Genomic DNA, 18,415 nt, shown 5'->3' with positions numbered 1-18,415 from the left:
GAAAATAAAAATTACTGATAAAAATTGTATCAGGAACTACTATTTTCAATAAGAATATTTGCTGAATTCCTTGGGAATATTACATTCATTTTCTTCTTGTGATGGGAGGCACTTTCCTCCCACCCAAGTCAGATTCATGGTTGGGTTCAGCAAATTAATACACATGATTAAAAAATGGCTAAATCCAGGGATCACACCTAAAGGCAAATTTGTGTCTAGTCAAAATCCAATGGTGGGTGGGATTGCAAAAGTCATTTCCCCCAGAACCCTGCCTGCTTTTTAAGAATGAATAAATAAATTTGCCGTGCACATAAAGCTAAATGTGCACAAGTTAAATGTGTGTAAGTTCCAGGCTTACTACACACAAAAAGCCCCTGTTCATACTCCTGTGGTGGCACTGTAAACCCTCCCCCACCAGCTTGCTCCCTGGATTCTGTGATGATGTTGATTTTGCTGCCGCTGAAACAGCAGTCAGGGAAGCAGAGGGAGTTTTTTTTGCTAGGTCCAAATTAAAATCTAATCCACTGAAAAGTCTCAACTCGCATTTAAGAAAAAGATAACAAGTTGCCAAGTTGCATATCCTGAAATAAAGATTCTAAAGTTTAATGAAATTGCTTCCTATTCTTATACTACTTTCCACCCTGTTGGTTAATTTTACTATAACAGCAGCAGAAGTGACAAAAGTGGGATGACCTTTTCCCACTTAAATTAGCTCTGGCAAAGAACAACAGAAGCACCTACAAATAAAAGACCATGATTAGAGTAGGCATTAGAACTAATTGATATATAGTTTGCAATTGAATTTAACTAGAGTGAGAGACCTTCATTGGTAGTACTGCTCTGGGATCTTTGGATGAAGTGCGGTATATAAATTAAATGAATAAATAAATAGTATTTAGAAAATATTAACCTTGATTAACTCATAGTTCATGCGGCTGGAGATGACTGTATGAAGTTTCCGGGACTTACATTTCTACTGTGAATAATCTCTTCTTGAAACAGATAGCCCAAGAGACATAAAACACATTCTCCTTATAATATAATATTTCCAACAGTAATGCATTCTAAACACTGTAAATAATAAATAATGACAAATATATAAGAATGGCTTTGAGGCAAACCAAGTATTCAGCTCTATGTACGGTACTTGTCTGAATTGTGTATATTTGAGAAAACCACTGTAAAGTTCAGTGGCATAGTAAAAATCCTTCTGGAGCACGAAAACAAAAGAGAAGTGAAGCCTGCTACAAGGCATTTTGAAGTACTATTTGTTCTAAAGCGTTTCTAAGAACAGTTCATTACCTGAGGTGGGTGACTTGCAACGATCCTCTTGTACAGCTGTGCCTTCATTAATATCACAAAGACCTGCTGTAAAATACAAAGAACACAACAGGTTTCAACAGCTGTGGACTACTTCTAATTCTTGACACAATCATTAAACGTAAGGGGGTTTTTTGTGCCCACTGGGGAGACAAACAAATCTGAAACTTAATTATATTTTTAACTAAGAGTTTTGACAAACGTGTTTTGATGTTCAAAGTATCAGCGTTTCTTCTTTGGGGAAGAGGATGATTATGAAGATTCAGGGAGAAGGGGAGTTGGTATAGATGTGTATGAAAGCCATTTTTCAATGCACCATTTTGAAGTAGTAACTTACAAGTCCCTATGTAATATATGTGATTAATGCAAAATTACCTATATTGAAAACAGGTATATTACAAAGAAAGGTAATCAAGTTGAATATAAGAATGAACATGCAAGGACAAATAGATTACATACAAAAACCACCATAGAGTATAAAAAGCAAGCTAGAATTAGTAATATTTAACATGTTTAAGAATTTGCCTACCAGTGTCGTCAAAACAGATCAAATTTTGACGAAAGGCCTAAAAATACATACTTCAGATATATTGATCTATTTGATAACCTGTGCCCTTCTAGGCCCAAGAAACCACTAATTCCAGAAAACACCATGGTGGTGAAAAATCCAGGACTGTGGCGGCTGCTTAGAACTCTTGCTCAATCAAAGTCACAGTCAACATGTGATTTTGGCATCTAGACCGTTGATAAGTACCAACAACAGGCATCACTACAGATGATGAAATACTTGGCCTGCTTTGGAAGAAGATGCTGTTATGAAAGGTGGTGAAGTGTAAAGATGACACTGAAAGGCAGAAGTGCAGAGCCTCACAAAGCCTCATGTCAATCTGTCATTTGTTATCTTATAGTTCTAGATTTCTCTAGGTCTATGGACTTTGCAATAAACAAGGCTGTCCATAATGTTGCTTGCTAGGCACTGAAGAGCTCTTGGTTTTTTCTGTAAAAGCACAGGAGTGAAAGCTTTTTAAACATATATATATATATACATATACATACATATATATATATATATATATATATATATATATATATATATATATATGTGTTAGTTAGTAATAAATAATCAAAAAACAAAAAACAACAACAGTTAAAACAGATTACAGTCATGAGGTGTGTGACGACGTGTCCCACTCTCTACTACTAAAATGCGACACAGGAAAACAGAGGTGAAACCACCCACCCTTTTCTCCTGCCGCCTTAAAATAAACCCCTTTTTACTTGTGGGTTTCTTAGTAAAGAGTGTCTTCCAGCTTACGTGGCCTGGTATCTTAAGGAACTCTAGGCTGTTAAACGGAATAACCTCTTGCCTACAGTAAAGGGTCTCACTCAATTTGATTCCCCACTGTAAAAGCTTGCCCTTTCCACTCTGGCAACTTCTTGGCACCCCAGGTTTATCCTACTCAGCCTCCTCCGTGTAACTCCAGGACACAAACTGCCGCCTCTCTGCCTGAGGTGAGTCTTGCCCTCTCTTGAGCCACCACGGCTGTGAGTCCTGATACCCCGCTGGAACAATAAAGACGAACCTTCTTGGCAAAACAGAGATGAAATTTTATTGTCTTAAAAGCATAAGTGTTTCTTTAACGTTTCATGTGTTTATCTGCTTTGTTTCAGTTGTACAATAACTCTGTCAAACATTTAACTTCAAGCTTTCCTAAACCTTATCTAAATTCACACTCTCCTGACCTCTCCACTTTCTTCACATCACACCACACCCTCCTCCCTCTCCCTAACTGACCAAACCGACACTCCCTTCTTTTAAACTGGGAACAGTCCCGCCCCCATCAGAATTCTATGTCAGTCAGGCTGGAGGTGGATTAACTCTTTGCTAGCCAGGTAGGAATAAACATTTCAAAACTGCGTAAATTTGTCACAAGGTGGATCCTAAAATATGTATCTCAGGTATCAAAGGCCAGAATAAAGAGGTGTGTTCTAAATGAAATCCCAGCCAGTAACCTGGCTATTGTATTCTGGACCAGTTGCAGTTTCCAAGTCATCTTCAAAGGCAGCTCCACATAGAGTGCATTGCAATAACCCAGCCTAGAAGTTATCAGAGGATGGAGTATGATGGTCATGCCATCTCAGTTCATAATGGGCTATAGCTGTGAACCAGTCAAAGCTGGAAATAGGTATATCTAAGCATCAAGGCCACCTGAGCCTCAAATGACAATACTGGATCTTGGACTATCCTCCCCTCCCAAGTTGTGCAGAACATGCCTTGCCCCCACCTCCTGGACTCGTAAATCGTATCCACTTTGGCCAAAAGTGGAAAAGATTATTTCCATGTTTAGATTCCCTATACGATTATGAACACATAATACCTGTGTTTTCAGAATTTACCTTCAACTTATTGGGTCACACCCCACCCATTATTGCCTCCAAGCATCAGTCTAGCACCCACATATTGGTGACACCTCACATCAAACCCCTGATGAGAGCTCCCAGCATTTTCTGATAGATGTTACATAGGATGGAGGACAAGATAAAATCTACAGCTCCACTCCCATGGTGTCAAACAATGCTCCTTCCCAAACTACTATCTGGAAACAGCCCTAGGAACAGGAACAGAACCAATGAATTGCATTGCCCTCCATAGCAAGAAGAGAACAGAGAGCTTCATTTTACAGAGCCACTCAAAACCTGAATTACAGATTAATCCAGAGAGATAGAAATTTTAAGAAATGCACAGTACAATACTGGGGCCAGTACACACCCTATTGGGTCATCTTCTACCCTGCCATTTGCAATTACACCTTTGTACCGTGTTTCTCATATTATAAGACATGTCTTATATTAATTTTTTTCTCAAAAAAACACACCATGTCTTATTTTCAAGGGATGCCTTATTTTTTAATTAAGTATGGTAAAGCAAACTACCGGTAGGCATTGTATGCATGCAGCATCATAGAGTTGTCACTCTGGGGCACAGTGCCATTCTGAAGATTTCAATACCCTGCCACTGTTGTGTACTCTTACTCACTCTCTCTTTGCAAATAACCTCAACTTGTTAAGGAAGTTACTCAAAAGAGCAAAACTCATCTGAAAGCATTTGCATAGCCAGCCTTATAGAAAATGAAGCTTTGCTTTTGAGAATGTGTGTGGTGTTTTTTTAAGAGGTTGCTTTTAAAAAAAGAAAGAAGCAGAATAGCATCAGGATGGATTATGAGATAATCCCTTGTACTGCTGATGTTGCAGAACAATTTATGATTTGCAGCTAAGCTAAAACAAGAAGGGGAGAATCTGTTCCAAAGGCAGCGTAGCTGCAATATTACTGGGTTATGTTCTCTGTTTCTTGCATCTTTAAAAACACCACAGCAATTTAATTTGGCAAACGTCTTCATGAAAGTTCCTTCTTAAACCAGAATCACAAACCAACAGTTTTGATCTTAAGGAGAAATGTTGCTTACATTGTCCCCCCCCCCCAAAAAAAAAACCCACCTGGTATGCTAGGCTGAGAGTGTGGTGTGATTGTGTTCTGATTTATAGCTATTCTAGAAGCAACAGTTGGACACCCAGATTTTGACAGCAGTCATTAGCTGCTAATGATCTAGAATGTGTAATGTGTGTGTGTGAGAGAGAGTTCATTGTATGTCTAGCATGTCTTAAGCAGAAATATCCATAAGGCAGTTTAGAAAGGAAAAAAACCCACACACACAACCGTGTTAGAGTTAGTAATTAAAGAGAATTGTAGAGCAGATCAAATTGCAAAAACTGCCGGGGCTTATCAGATCGCGCGCTTTGAGCTGCGGCTCCAGCCAGCTCCCGGGCTTCGCGCGCTGCCCGCTAAGGCTCCTGCTGGCTGCCGGGGCTTATCATATCGCGCGCTTTGAGCTGCGGCTGCAGCCAGCTCCCGGGCTTCGCGCGCTGCCCGCTAAGGCTCCTGCTGGCTGCTGGGGCTTACCGATCGCGCGCTTTGAGCTGCGCCTCCAGCCAGCTCCCGGGCTTCGCGCGCTGCCCGCTAAGGCTCCTGCTGGCTGCTGGGGCTTACCGATCGCGCGCTTTGAGCTGCGCCTCCAGCCAGCTCCCGGGCTTCGCGCGCTGCGCACTAAGGCTCCTGCCGGCTGCTTAGCAGGGTCCCGATCCTTTCTTCTTTGCCCGCCGCGGCTCCTGCTGAGCCTTCGCTGAGGCTCTACCTTAGCCGGGCTTCGCACTGAGGCTCCTGCTGCAGCTCTTGCTGTGCGTGCTGCAGCTCTTGCTGGCTCCCACTCGGACGGAGCTCCACGTGGCAGCGGCATCCGGTTCCGAGGAGGCATCTTCCTTTTCTTACGGTACCATATTTTGCACAGACCTGCTCCCACCACAACCTGGTACTGGTACGTCTTATTTTCGGGGTATGCCTTATATTTCGCCATGTCATGAAAATACTGCCATGCCTTATTTTTTAGGGATGCCTTAAAATATGAGAAACACGGTAGTTCAGACATGTCTGCACATGCACCCCAAGAACAGTTAAGGTCACTTTTACTAGAATGAAATATACGGCATGTATACTATTGTATCATAATTTAAGTATACAGTGAATTCTTAATGAGTGCCTGGCTTTAAGTCCAGCACAGTAGGAGACATGCCTAAGCCTCTTTGCAAAGTTCGCATTTTTGAATTTTGCCATTTAGGGAGGGGGTGCTTTAAAATTCACCCACACTTATTGTGTAGAAGTATTTGCAGAAAATAACTTCTAGGGAGTATCTGATCTCAGGAGAACCCACCACAAGAAAGATGCATAGGAAAAAGGAAGGATAAACTTCAGAGATTCCAAGGACTACTAGCAAATAAGACAAGCAGGAAAAGTGCACTAAATGGAAAGGAGAAACAGAAGGCTTTCCCAGCTGGATAAATGGGTATTTACAACAAGTGTAGGGTTTTAGGTTTGTTTTAAATTGATTTGTTTTTGTGTTTTTAACCATTTTTAATTATTTTATATGTAAATCACCTTGAGATGGTGTTTTAGAAGGTGATTAATAAATTAACTGTAATACCAATACTAACATTGTCTGGGGTCCATACAACACATTCAACAATCACAGCTCTGACTTCACTCGCTGGCTAAAAAGCACTGACAGAGGCAGCTAAGCTAGCTCATTTCACAGAAATTGTACATTTTTGCTTCATAACTTCACAAAAATTTACTTCTTTATTAAAAGAAAAAGTTCAGAGTCTTGGTCCTTTGTCCAAGGGCACCAATGAAGGTCTTTGTGGACACCACTGCATGCATGGGCGACACAATTGTGACTTGTATTATATTATCTACTAATGCAACTTTTTTACTACTGTTTGCAAAAGAGATGAAGGATGTAATCTTGATCTTATTGTACCCAATATTCCATATTGATAGTATCTCAGGTAACAGTCTATAATTATATGAATAATATAGAATTAATCTCTGCCGATATGTTAGTGAAAGAAGCTGAAAAGTAAAGGCTATGGTAAAATATTCAGGGTGATGAATGCATATAATCTAATCAACTGGATGTTACAACACTTTATTCTTATGAGATGACTTACTTATATAAGAGGTGCGAAGTTTTTTCACAGACTCTGAATATAAGCTAGAGAGGCCACACATGCAAGAAGCCACAGCCAGCATGCCTTATTGAAGCAATGAGAAAGGAAAGACAAAAACACCAACACAGTATATTTGGAGAAAGAAAAAAAAATCTGCAGCAGAACTTTAAGATCCAAGCAAACAATCTATTTGTGGGAAATTGTTAGACAGCAACTGAAATAGAACAAATCATGCATGTGCCAGAATTCATACAGTGTAATATAATTTACTTGTTGTCTTACGTAATATTTATAAAATTTCCCATTAATACTACTAATAATTTAATGACAAAACAAACCTATCCCTATTCAGCTGTTTAGCTGTTTCATTTAAGAGAATATATTATTAATATTATAAAATAGCCAGACTTACTTGTACTTATTCTTTTAATACAAGTACAATTATTTAACCATCTTCAATAAACAACCAGGAAAGGAAGAGCCCGAATTGCTGCTTATTCAACAGCCATAAATAGTTTTACAACCATTACAAAGTGGTAATTCATGGAATATTGCAGTTTATATCTGAAACATTTGCAGTGTTCCATGCGGCTATTGTAGTAATTCATAATTGCATATACACAAAAAGTTCCATTGGTTACTACCAGAAGAGCAGATCTTCAGTGCCAAATGAATGTTATTGGTTGAATATTGGTTCCATATCTGATGGTCAAAGGCAGGAACAAAACTTGTGGGAAGTAGGCAGTTCTGACATCCAGACAGCAAAGAGGGTGCCATAGAGATACTGCCATGATCAGGATCTCCAACAGCCACAGACGCCAAGGCCAGAGGGAAGCTAAAAGGACCACTGTGGCTTCCCCTCCCTGATTTTATTAAGGACCCAGATAAGAACAGAAATCAAGGAACGGTGTCCAATAAGCCCAGGCCCAAGGAGACAGCAGTTTACTGAACCTCTACTAATAGGCTCTAAGCTATAGTATTAATCAACTATGAAACCTTTTTTAAAAGTAGACAGAAATGGTATGGACTTGGTAAAGGATTTTGGTTCAACAAAAATGTTGTTGTTTAGTCGTTTAGTCGTGTCCGACTCTTCGTGACCCCATGGACCATAGCACGCCAGGCACTCCTGTCTTCCACTGCCTCCCGCAGTTTGGTCAAACTCATGTTCGTAGCTTCGAGAACACTGTCCAACCATCTTGTCCTCTGTCGTCCCCTTCTCCTAGTGCCCTCAATCTTTCCCAACATCAGGGTCTTTTCCAAGGATTCTTCTCTTCTCATGAGGTGGCCAAAGTATTGGAGCCTCAGCTTCACGATCTGTCCTTCCAGGGAGCACTCAGGGCTGATTTCCTTAAGAATGGATAGGTTTGATCTTCTAGCAGTCCATGGGACTCTCAAGAGTCTCCTCCAGCACCATAATTCAAAAGCATCAATTCTTCGGCGATCAGCCTTCTTTATGGTCCAGCTCTCACTTCCATACATCACTACTGGGAAAACCATAGCTTTAACTATACGGACCTTTGTCGGCAAGGTGATGTCTCTGCTTTTTAAGATGCTGTCTAGGTTTGTCATTGCTTTTCTCCCAAGAAGCAGGCGTCTTTTAATTTCGTGACTGCTGTCACCATCTGCAGTGATCAAGGAGCCCAAGAAAGTAAAATCTCTCACTGCCTCCATTTCTTCCCCTTCTATTTGCCAGGAGGTGATGGGACCGGTGGCCATGATCTTGGTTTTTTTGATGTTGAGCTTCAGACCATATTTTGCGCTCTCCTCTTTCACCCTCATTAAAAGGTTCTTTAATTCCTCCTCGCTTTCTGCCATCAAGGTTGTGTCATCTGCATATCTGAGGTTGTTGATATTTCTTCCGGCAATCTTAATTCCGGCTTGGGATTCATATAGTCCAGCCTTTCGCATGATGAATTCTGCATATAAGTTAAATAAGCAGGGAGACAATATACAACCTTGTCGTACTCCTTTCCCAATTTTGAACCAATCAGTTGTTCCATATCCAGTTCTAACTGTAGCTTCTTGTCCCACATAGAGATTTCTCAGGAGACAGATGAGGTGATCAGGCACTCCCATTTCTTTAAGAACTTGCCATAGTTTGCTGTGGTCGACACAGTCAAAGGCTTTTGCATAGTCAATGAAGCAGAAGTAGACGTCAACAAGAATAGATGCCCCCTTAAATGGTGCTGAGGTAAGTTCAGCAATGAAGTCTAGGGCCACTGCAGAGCAAAGGCACATAATGGGAGTCAGGAGAGAAAACCCATCAGGCCAAGGCAATGGTGAAGGCAAATGTTGTTAAAGGTCCAGACTGTCCACAGATATAATAAATGCATTCATCCCTTTCTAGGGATAAGGGCTGCCTATGAGATGTTTGGTGCTTGTTTATGAGGCAAATGCTGAGCAGAGGTCTTACATTTAGAGGAAGAAGGAATAGCTGCCTTAGCAGGCACTTTAAGTTTATTCAAAGGCTGAGTTTGGGCAGGAGGTGTGGCTATTGCCACCAGAGAGCACATTGACTGCCGTCCCTACTCTTCAGAAAGTCAGGATGCTGAGGCATGGATACACAGCACACACCAAACCAGAAGGTGCCTTGGTCCAAAATAGCTGAGGAGAATTGCCGAGGTTCAAATACCAACAAACCTGCCTTCATCCTCCACTGAAACAGTTACTGGTGAAATCAGGATGAGAGAAGAAAAAGCAAGCAGGCAAGGCAAAGGGGTTCTATTTATGGGAGAGATGCAAGCTGCAAAGAATGTAGAAAATGGCCAAAAAAGAAGGGCTCAGGTGACAAGACACAGGCTGAGAGAAGAAAGTGCTGGAGCAGTTATGAGGAGGAGAGAAGGTTAGGAGTGACAACCATACTGCCCTGGTATACTGAAGGGAGAATGGGATGGCTTAGAAACAGTTAAGAGGAAGGCAAACACTGGAATGAAGAGGAAAAAGTAGAATTTAGAAAACCTGAGAAGAGAAAGAACAGGAGCTCAAAAGCAATGTGGCTACTTTAATGAAGGCAAGAGTCAACTAGGAGCTGCCTACTTCCCACAAGTTCTGTTCCCACCTTCAACCACCAGGTGGAGCCAATGCCCAACCAATGCCCTTCACAGGCAGTGTGTGCCACATTAAACATGACATTTGAAGCAGAGACACTTATCCCCAAACACTTGGGGGAATAAGCATGTTCTCACTACACTTTTACTTCTTTTACATTCTCCTCCTGTGGAAGAATGGTATACTGTGGTTACTGCATACTATAAGGTCCCAGGGCTCGTTACACTAAAAGGTGCCAGGGTGATGGAAAATAAAGCATTCAAAATAGATTTAAACAAACTATACTCACAACAGGTGTCTTTAAGCATATGACAAAAAGCTGTATAATGAAGGTGACGAATATATTTCTGTGGGGAGGGTATTCCACACACAGAATGCTCTCCTCCCAGGTCACATCCCGAGACCTCTAAGGACAGTGGAACTATCAAGTATCCCACCTCACTGATTTTAACACCCAAGAAGGTTTGTAGGAAAGGAGCTGGTCTTTCAGATATTTGGGGACTAAGTGAGCACCATGAACTGAGCCCAGAAACAAACCATATGCAACAGGGAAACAGAACTGGGTATCATCTGCATATTGGTGACACCAAATTTCCTGATGGCAGTTCCCAGTGGCTTCATCTAGATGTTCAATAACACCAGGAACAAAACAGAATACTGCAGGACACCACAGGACAACTCTCATGGCACAAAACAGTAGCCTCCCATAACTACTTTCTGGAAACAGCCCTGGATGAAGGATTGAAACTACTGAAGTACAGTGCCCCCAACCCCCACCTCCCTGAGATGTTCCAGAAGGACAGTGTAGTCAGCAGTATCAAAACCTACTGGGAGGTGAAGGAGAATGAGCTGGGTCGCACTCTTCTCACCTCTCTCCTGACAAATGTCATCACCCAGGGTGTCCAAGGTGGGTTCAGTACCATAGCTGGGCCTGAAGCAAGACTGAAATGGATCTAAGCAAGTAGTTCCCCCCAAGTGTTGTCCAAAAATTAGTTATTTGGTACTGGGCAATAGTGATTTAACATTTCTGGGTCCAAAAATGTCTTCCTGAGGAGGAGCCACACCACGGTGTCCTTCCAGGCAGGTGGTCAGTCCCTCTCCTCAAGTGAAGCATTAATCACTCATTGCAAACCCAGCCAACCTTCTACGTCTAGCTCTCAGAAGCCAAGGTGGGCAAGCATCAAAGGACAGCTGGTTGGCTGCATTTCTTCAAGCAGCTTGTCCACATCCTCAGGTATGAAGCACCTCTAATTTTCTGTTCATATGCACTTCCTCCCTGAGAATTTTAGGCTTGTGGTTTGCTGAATTTATGTGATTGCACCCATGTGCCAATGCATACCTTAACATACCTTAACAGATCAAATACAGTATGCTGAAATAATTGTGTCCAAAAATGAAGCGGGTAAGTGCTGAGTGGTTCTGTGAAGCAGTTAGTTCAGAATAAATTAACAGGGCATTTATGGTAACAGGGTGCGATAGCACAAAGGAGGACGAAAATTAAATCTCAAACAGGGAAAGGCAAGACAATGGAAGATGGTTGATGTGAGCACATAAACCTTGGTAAAGAATAACACTTTTTGTATAGAAAGTAATGAAGTAGATTATACTGGGGAGGCTACCTTTGAAGGTGACTCAGAAACTACAACAAATACAGAATGTGGCAGCTAGACTGGTGACTGGGAATGGCCGCTGGGACCACCGGTCCTAAAGGATCTTCACTGGCTCCCAGTACATTTCCAAGCACAATTCAAAGTATTGGCGCTGGCTTTTCAAGCCTTAAGCAGCCTCAGCCCAGTATACCTAAAAGAGTGTCTCCATCCCCATCTCTCAGCCCAGTCAACGAGGTCCTACTCAGAGGGTCTTCTGGCAGTTCCTTTACTGTGAGAAGTAAAGTTACAGGGAACCAGGGGAACCAGGCAGAGAGCCTTCTAGGCAGTGGCACCCTCCTTGTGGAATGTGCCCCACCCCCCGATGTCAAGGAAATAAAGAACTACACAACTTTTAAAAGACATCTGAAGGCAGCCCTGTATTGGGTAATTTTTTTAATGTTTGACATTTTATTATGTTTTTATATGTTCTGTAAGCTGCCCACAGTGGCTGGGTTAATAATAATAATAATAATAATAATAATAATAATAATAATAATAAGTGTGCTTATTATATATGCTAAAATTGGCAGTCTAGAATACTCTTAAAAGAAGACTGTTTGCCTACCATAATCAGATGGTGTTTTCTAAAAAGAAGCCCCTACAGAATATTATCAACATATATAAACCTTTTGGTTTGTGCAAGTTACTTTCAAGGAAAAAGCTAGTCGCATGCACTCCTAATCAGCTTGCAGTCTGGTAAGTAGAAGACCAATATAAAAATTTATCAGCAAATATCAAGTGTATGACCTTACCTCCAGATGGTTGTCTGCTTTTACGTGGAGATCGGGGTTCCCTCCTATAAGGATCATTAGAACCATACAACTCAACGGTGCCAAGGTTTAAAAGTGTGGTCTTTTGGATGTAATCAACCATTGCGATACCATTACAATTGCCAAAAACTACTCTGAAAGAAAATTTATTAGAAAGAATATGATGGCAATGAATGATTGATATCCAAATATATGCTTATGTTAAGTACAACATTTTACTTTCCATTTTTAGGAATTAGTTGAACTGATTATTTTTCAAAATCTATTCTTATATAATATTTAGAAATGTAAGTTTGCATGAAAACCTATTCAAAGAACAATTTATTTTAGTAGTAGTTGCTGAGAATAAAACCAATACACTATTGCCTTACTAAGTAGCAAACCTCCACCTGACATAAAATGATTACTGTCCACTGCTTACTCAAGGGTAACTGTTTTGATGCAGTGTGGGAATAAGCTAATAGTTGCCTTGTTAGTTTGTCCTTGACATGCGTTTGTGTTTGGCATGGTTTTACATTAATATTTATTTCTTATAAAATAGGTTTGGCATGTAAGAATAGGCAGTAAGAACAATACATAATAATATGCAACTCTAAACAACAAGCAAGATAAAAACAACAGAATGAGCTGATTAAACGATGGAAACACCAACAGGAGCTTTTGATTCTGAACTGTTGTGATTAACCAAAGAAGCATTTTTACATCTACATAATGGGAGCTGAGACAATCAACCATCTGGCTGCAGAATATAAAACCATAATCTTCTCCATTCCTGGCTGCTACACTTGGGACTTGCCTCATCTCCACTGATGACTCTGTACTTCTACTTTTTACAAAACGCTTACACCTCCATGCCTCACCCAGAGGTTTCGTATGCTGGTCTGATTGTCTTAGCCACATCACCTAACCTTCTGCTCTAGAATTACCCAAATAAATACCCCACTGTACATCCAACATTCATTTACTTCATTCTCACCATCTTGTTTTAATCTCTGACAACTGATTAATCTGCTTGTCACAGTAGCACATTATTGTATTCTCCCATATTCTCTCTGAATGTCCACCTAGCTTAGATACAACCAAAAAACTAAACAGAAAAAGCCTCTTCACAAAATGGCTGGTAGTCTAAAAATATACAAGACATTCAAGAAATCAGAGATGGCACAGAAGATTGTGTTCTATACTGAGAACCATTTGTCAGCTTTTCTGAAAGTGCTGTGTACACATCTGACAGCAGAAGCTATCTTCCCCATGTAATATACAAAGATGGCACAACATTATTGTAATGAAAGGGAACCTTGGACAAAGACTGAAATGTGTTTGTGGCTGAATACCACAATAAATGAGAAGGCCCTTTAAGTACCTTCTTACTGAAAACATGGAAACAAGTAGCATATCAAAACAACATGAATCCAGTAGTTTAGCAGTAATGTCATATTCCTTCTGCAATAGGACAATGGGTTTTAAGGAAGAGAAAACACAGCACCAAATATACTTACAAGCCATAGGCAGAGTTGATTGCAAGGCTTGTTATTTGTTGAGGTGGTTCTCCACTCACCCATACTAACTGGATAACCAGCTCAACCTGGTAGCCTGGAGACTGCTTGAGGGGAGAGTTTCTAACTCTGCAATATACAGGAAAGGTAGACAACATTTATCCTTGTGAAAGTCTGCCAATAAATTTTACTAGAGTGGGAATATTTCATGACTGGTTGTATTTCTTACTCCAAGTTAGTACAGCTTCAAATGCTTACTCTGGAACAGATTCATATGACATGGAGGAGACTTTTTAATGTAAGTGGCCAGGTTCAGGTGTTGAGAAGGATCACGTGTAAGCACTGGAGTGCACATTTTCCCATCCCCACCCCGGTCCCGGTGTGCATAAATTGCTTAATCAGCCACATTTTAACATACTTTCCGATTCTGGCTTGCATGTAAATGGTGGTTTGCACACAGCAGAGCTTGCTTAGTTAAGATGAAATGGCAAACTATAATTTGCTGAAGTGACTGCAAAATTAAGCATTATATCATAAGGACTTACAATACTTATTATACCTTTATTTATTTTTATTTATTTTAACGCATTTATATAGCATTTATAAAGACAGAAATTCAGTAATAACAGAGACCAATCTTATGAGTCAGGGACTGCCAGGACAAAATGGTATGCCTTTACAAAGTGTCTAAAGCAACTGATAGATGATGTTTCACATATGGCAGAGGAAAGAGCATTTCACAGTGCAATTTGTTCTGCTCTCTGCCAAGTCTCAACAGAATAGAATTTGGTGGCTTACATGACTGGTGAGCTAGACCTGAGAGTTGGTAACTTACCTAAATTAATCTACTGAGTCCATGGCTCAACTGAAATTCGAACCAGGAATCTGCAGGCTCATAACTTAGTCTCTATCTCAAATATGAAGGAATAGGAAACAATACAGGAAAGGACACAGGAAAGTGAGATAAGGCAGGAGATTCTAAGTCAGGCATCCCCAAACTTTGGCCCTCCAGATGTTTTGGACTACAATTCCCATTGGTTCTCTTAGCTAGGGATCATGGGAGTTGTAGGCCAAAACATCTGGAGGGCCACAGTTTGGGGATGCCTGTTCTAAGTTAAATGTGTAGTTTGGGGCATTTGGCATCCAGTTCTCTCTGGAGGACTGAAAATGGGCATGCTGTTTTTTAAAGAAAACCTGAAGTATTAAAGGAGATTATACCTAAAAATATATTTGCTCTACAAATCTACATTAGACTATTCACTAAAAGAAGAAGGATTTCTAGGTTAACCTTTGTCTTTATAAAGGTACTGCTTTGAGATACTGCTTTCTTTTACAATCAAGCAGTATATAATTTTTATGAAATAAAGGTACATTGATGCAGTGTTAGGATCTAAACTTGTAGATGGAAATCATCTGTTCATGATGCAGTTGCTATATATCAAACTTTGACAATAGGCTCCTGTAAGCAATATATAATTACTTTGTACATTGATACAAGCTCAATACATGTGTCTTCTATTAGCACACCTTTGTAAAGCATACACTAGGAGGAGGTATGGGTAACCATATCCCAATGCAGCACATGTCAAAAGCCAAAAGTTTTTCTACAATAAGATTAAGCAGTGTATGAAGGTAAGATACAATATTTAGAAATACTAGCCTTACACTTACTTTAAACATGGGACATTATCACGAAGCCCATCCGATGAGCTGCTGCTAGTGGACGGATGAGACTGGGGAGCAATGGACTGAGGGTTGGAACCTGTTCCTGGAGTAGGCAGTGGTGGCACTTGCTCAGAATCTGGAGACTCTATGTAATTTATTTCATACAATAGCCGTACTTCAAGCATCTGTAAATGAAAATGGAGAAGACGTGACACAGTCCTAGAGTTCTTTGCACTGCAAATTTTGCAGTTGCCAACTCACTACTTTGGTCTCAACAACTTCCACAATGTTAAATACAAAATTTCTTATTAAAGACAAGTGGATGGCCTCAACCACATTATCAAGCTACAATGTATCAATCAAATATCAGACAATACTATGAGGTTTGATTGACACTATCCCAGGGGTCAGCAAACTTTTTCAGCAGGGGGCCAGTCCACTGTCCCTCAGACCTTCTGGGGGGCCGGAAAATATTTTGGAACAAAATATGAACGAATTCCTATGCCCCACAAATAACCCAGAGATGCATTTTAAATAAAAGGACACATTCTACTCATGTAAAAACATGCTGATTCCCGGACTGTCTGCAGGCCAGATTGAGAAGGCAATTGGGCCGCATCTGGTCCCCGGGCCTTAGTTTGGGGACCCCTGCACTATCCTGAGAGATGCTGGGAGCTGCAGGTCAGTAACATCTAGAACGGCACAGATTTGCCATTCCTGTTTTAGAGAAACACTTGCAGCTGATTCTGTGGGCTGTGACCACCTCCTCAGAATCGAGAAGTAACACAGGATCAAGAAATACTTCTGAGTGGTGCACCTTTTCATTTAAAGGCAATGTAACCCCATCTAGGAGAGGAAACAGCAACATCTTTATAGACCTAGATTGTCCTGTCATCATTCCTATCAGGAATAAGCTTCAATTTGTTAGTGCTCATCCAGTCCATAGCTACATATGTTCAGTCATTAATTAAATGCACAAACAATTGTTTCTTGGTTTGATGAAAACAAATAAAGCTGGGCGACATGAGTATATTGAGAAGAACTGCTGAACACTCTTCCTCCATAGCTGAAGTGTGGTGCTGAAAAGCACTGTGGACATCCATCTCAGGTGATCTAGAAAAATTGATCAAATACCGTGATACTATATCAGGCATAGGCAAACTCGGCCCTCCAAATGTTTTGGGACTACAACTCCCATCATCCCTAGCTAACAGGACCAGTGGTCAGGGATGATGGGAATTGTAGTCTCAAAACATCTGGAGGGCCGAGTTTGCCTATGCCTGTACTATATTGTCAGTCCAGATAATGAACAATTTATACCCTCCTTGTTCGAGTCTAGATGAAGACAACCAAAGCCTTATGGTGTTCTCAAATCCTCCCAAATATTTACTGTTATGGGTCAACAAGGTCTGCCTCATCCATCAATTTTTTGATTTGATTATGAACAACTTATGAACCCCTCCAACCACTGTCTTTGATTTAATGGGTGAAAAAACTGAACAAACCTGTATAAAAATATTAGCTGCACTTTCTTCATAAGGCCAGGTATAAAGTACATGTGACAAAGGAGCTACTATGAGATTTTACCTTTAAGCAGGCATCTATAAAAGATTAAATTGTTCAATCCAATTTCAATTTATCACTTTCAAAATAAAGTGACTTTCAGCTAAATTTTAATTGTATTTCAAATGAGTAAGCCTAATGTTTTCAGCAAATCCTATTCCCAGGAAAGTGTACATAGGACAGCAGTCTTCAAAGCACAATTGCCTATTTAATGTACATCAGCTTCAGTGGAACTCAAGAATGTGCTAAAATACATATTGTCAGTATACAGAAAGTGACATAACTACTGAGCATGGAACAAACTAGTCAAAAAATGTTCATTAGTATTACTAGTTTATATATTGGCTAAATATAGGGATTAACAAAAATATAAATGCATGTCCAATATAGATAATTGTCAATTACCGGAATCACATCTGTTGTAATTTCTTGTTTGCTGAATCTGTAAACAATGACATGTGCAGAAACTCCTGCTATGCACAGCATCCTGCTTTCTGGACACCACGAGATGATCTGAATGGCATATGGGTCTTCATCTACTATGTCTGTGCTAGGTCTGTCATCCTTATTTTTTGATTTTTCAAAGACTTTAGCTGTTTTTAGTTTGTACAGCACTTGCAATGTTACTAGGAATAAAATATAAAATAAAGATAGTTAAATGTACAAACCAACATAATTTTATAAACAAAAATATTGTTCAAATAAGGCCATTCTGAAACAATGGTAATACAGTGCTCACATTTCCATTCACACTGATTGAAAGTTCCTCTGCAGGTGATGTGTGCATGTTTGCCAGTGAGATAGATATCAATTTGCATTCCGCACACATGTGGTTCCAAAATGTAACACTTTTCAGGATGTTGAGGAACTTCAGTGGGAAGACAAGGGCCAGGAGGGGCCTGATAATTTATATGCAAATCATTGCATGCAGCCCTTTGGATCCTGGGCATTGTGTATTATGGCCAGAATCCAAAGGGCACAGAAGCAAAAAGGCTTGGCAGCCTTCCCTTGTGCAGAGAAGGACTGTGCCCTCAATTACGAAATGGCATTAAGACAAAATATATAATCAAAAATAGTGATACAGCACCTTCTATGCTCCAGGATTTCAATTTGTGTTACAAGGAGGTGATACTGGTTGCTTATGAGATATCAATTAACTATCATGTATGATTTGAAACCTCATCTCCTCCATCACCTTCCTCACTTCCCATCTTTCATATCAAACCTTTGGCTCAGAGGTGAATTACACTCAAGTCCTATTCAAGCCGAGCAGACAATTTAGTCACAGAGGCAGGGCAGAGGGATTGTGGTGTTATGGGTACACTAGCAGAGCCCCAACCTCACA

The 18,415-nt window shown here is 40.4% G+C and overlaps 1 protein-coding gene across 6 annotated transcripts in view; it reads right to left on the bottom strand.

Moving 5' to 3' along the window:
* Nucleotides 1–18,415, bottom strand: part of STXBP5 (syntaxin binding protein 5) — a 120,322-nt gene that overhangs the window by 24,841 nt on the left and 77,066 nt on the right. For 5 of the 6 annotated variants that reach the window (XR_015949327.1, XM_035108797.3, XM_035108798.3 and 2 more), the window contains exons 15-19: nucleotides 17,476–17,696; nucleotides 15,514–15,692; nucleotides 13,846–13,971; nucleotides 12,329–12,480; nucleotides 1,303–1,368 (exon numbers count right to left, since the gene is read on the bottom strand). Coding sequence is in view for 5 of the 6 variants with exons in the window: in XM_035108797.3 (XP_034964688.1) it covers nucleotides 1,303–1,368; nucleotides 12,329–12,480; nucleotides 13,846–13,971; nucleotides 15,514–15,692; nucleotides 17,476–17,696 (744 nt within the window). In the remaining variant the exon portion in view is untranslated. Of the gene's footprint in view, nucleotides 1–1,302; nucleotides 1,369–6,879; nucleotides 6,964–12,328; nucleotides 12,481–13,845; nucleotides 13,972–15,513; nucleotides 15,693–17,475; nucleotides 17,697–18,415 lie in introns of all 6 variants that reach the window. The other variant, XM_035108801.3, reaches the window with a different exon arrangement.

Source organism: Zootoca vivipara, chromosome 3, assembly GCF_965207765.1.
Source record: "Zootoca vivipara chromosome 3, rZooViv2.hap1.1, whole genome shotgun sequence".
NCBI classification, from domain to species: Eukaryota; Metazoa; Chordata; class Lepidosauria; order Squamata; family Lacertidae; genus Zootoca; species Zootoca vivipara.
Note: the sequence above shows the minus strand (reverse complement) of the source record. Positions and strands in the feature narration are given on the sequence as shown.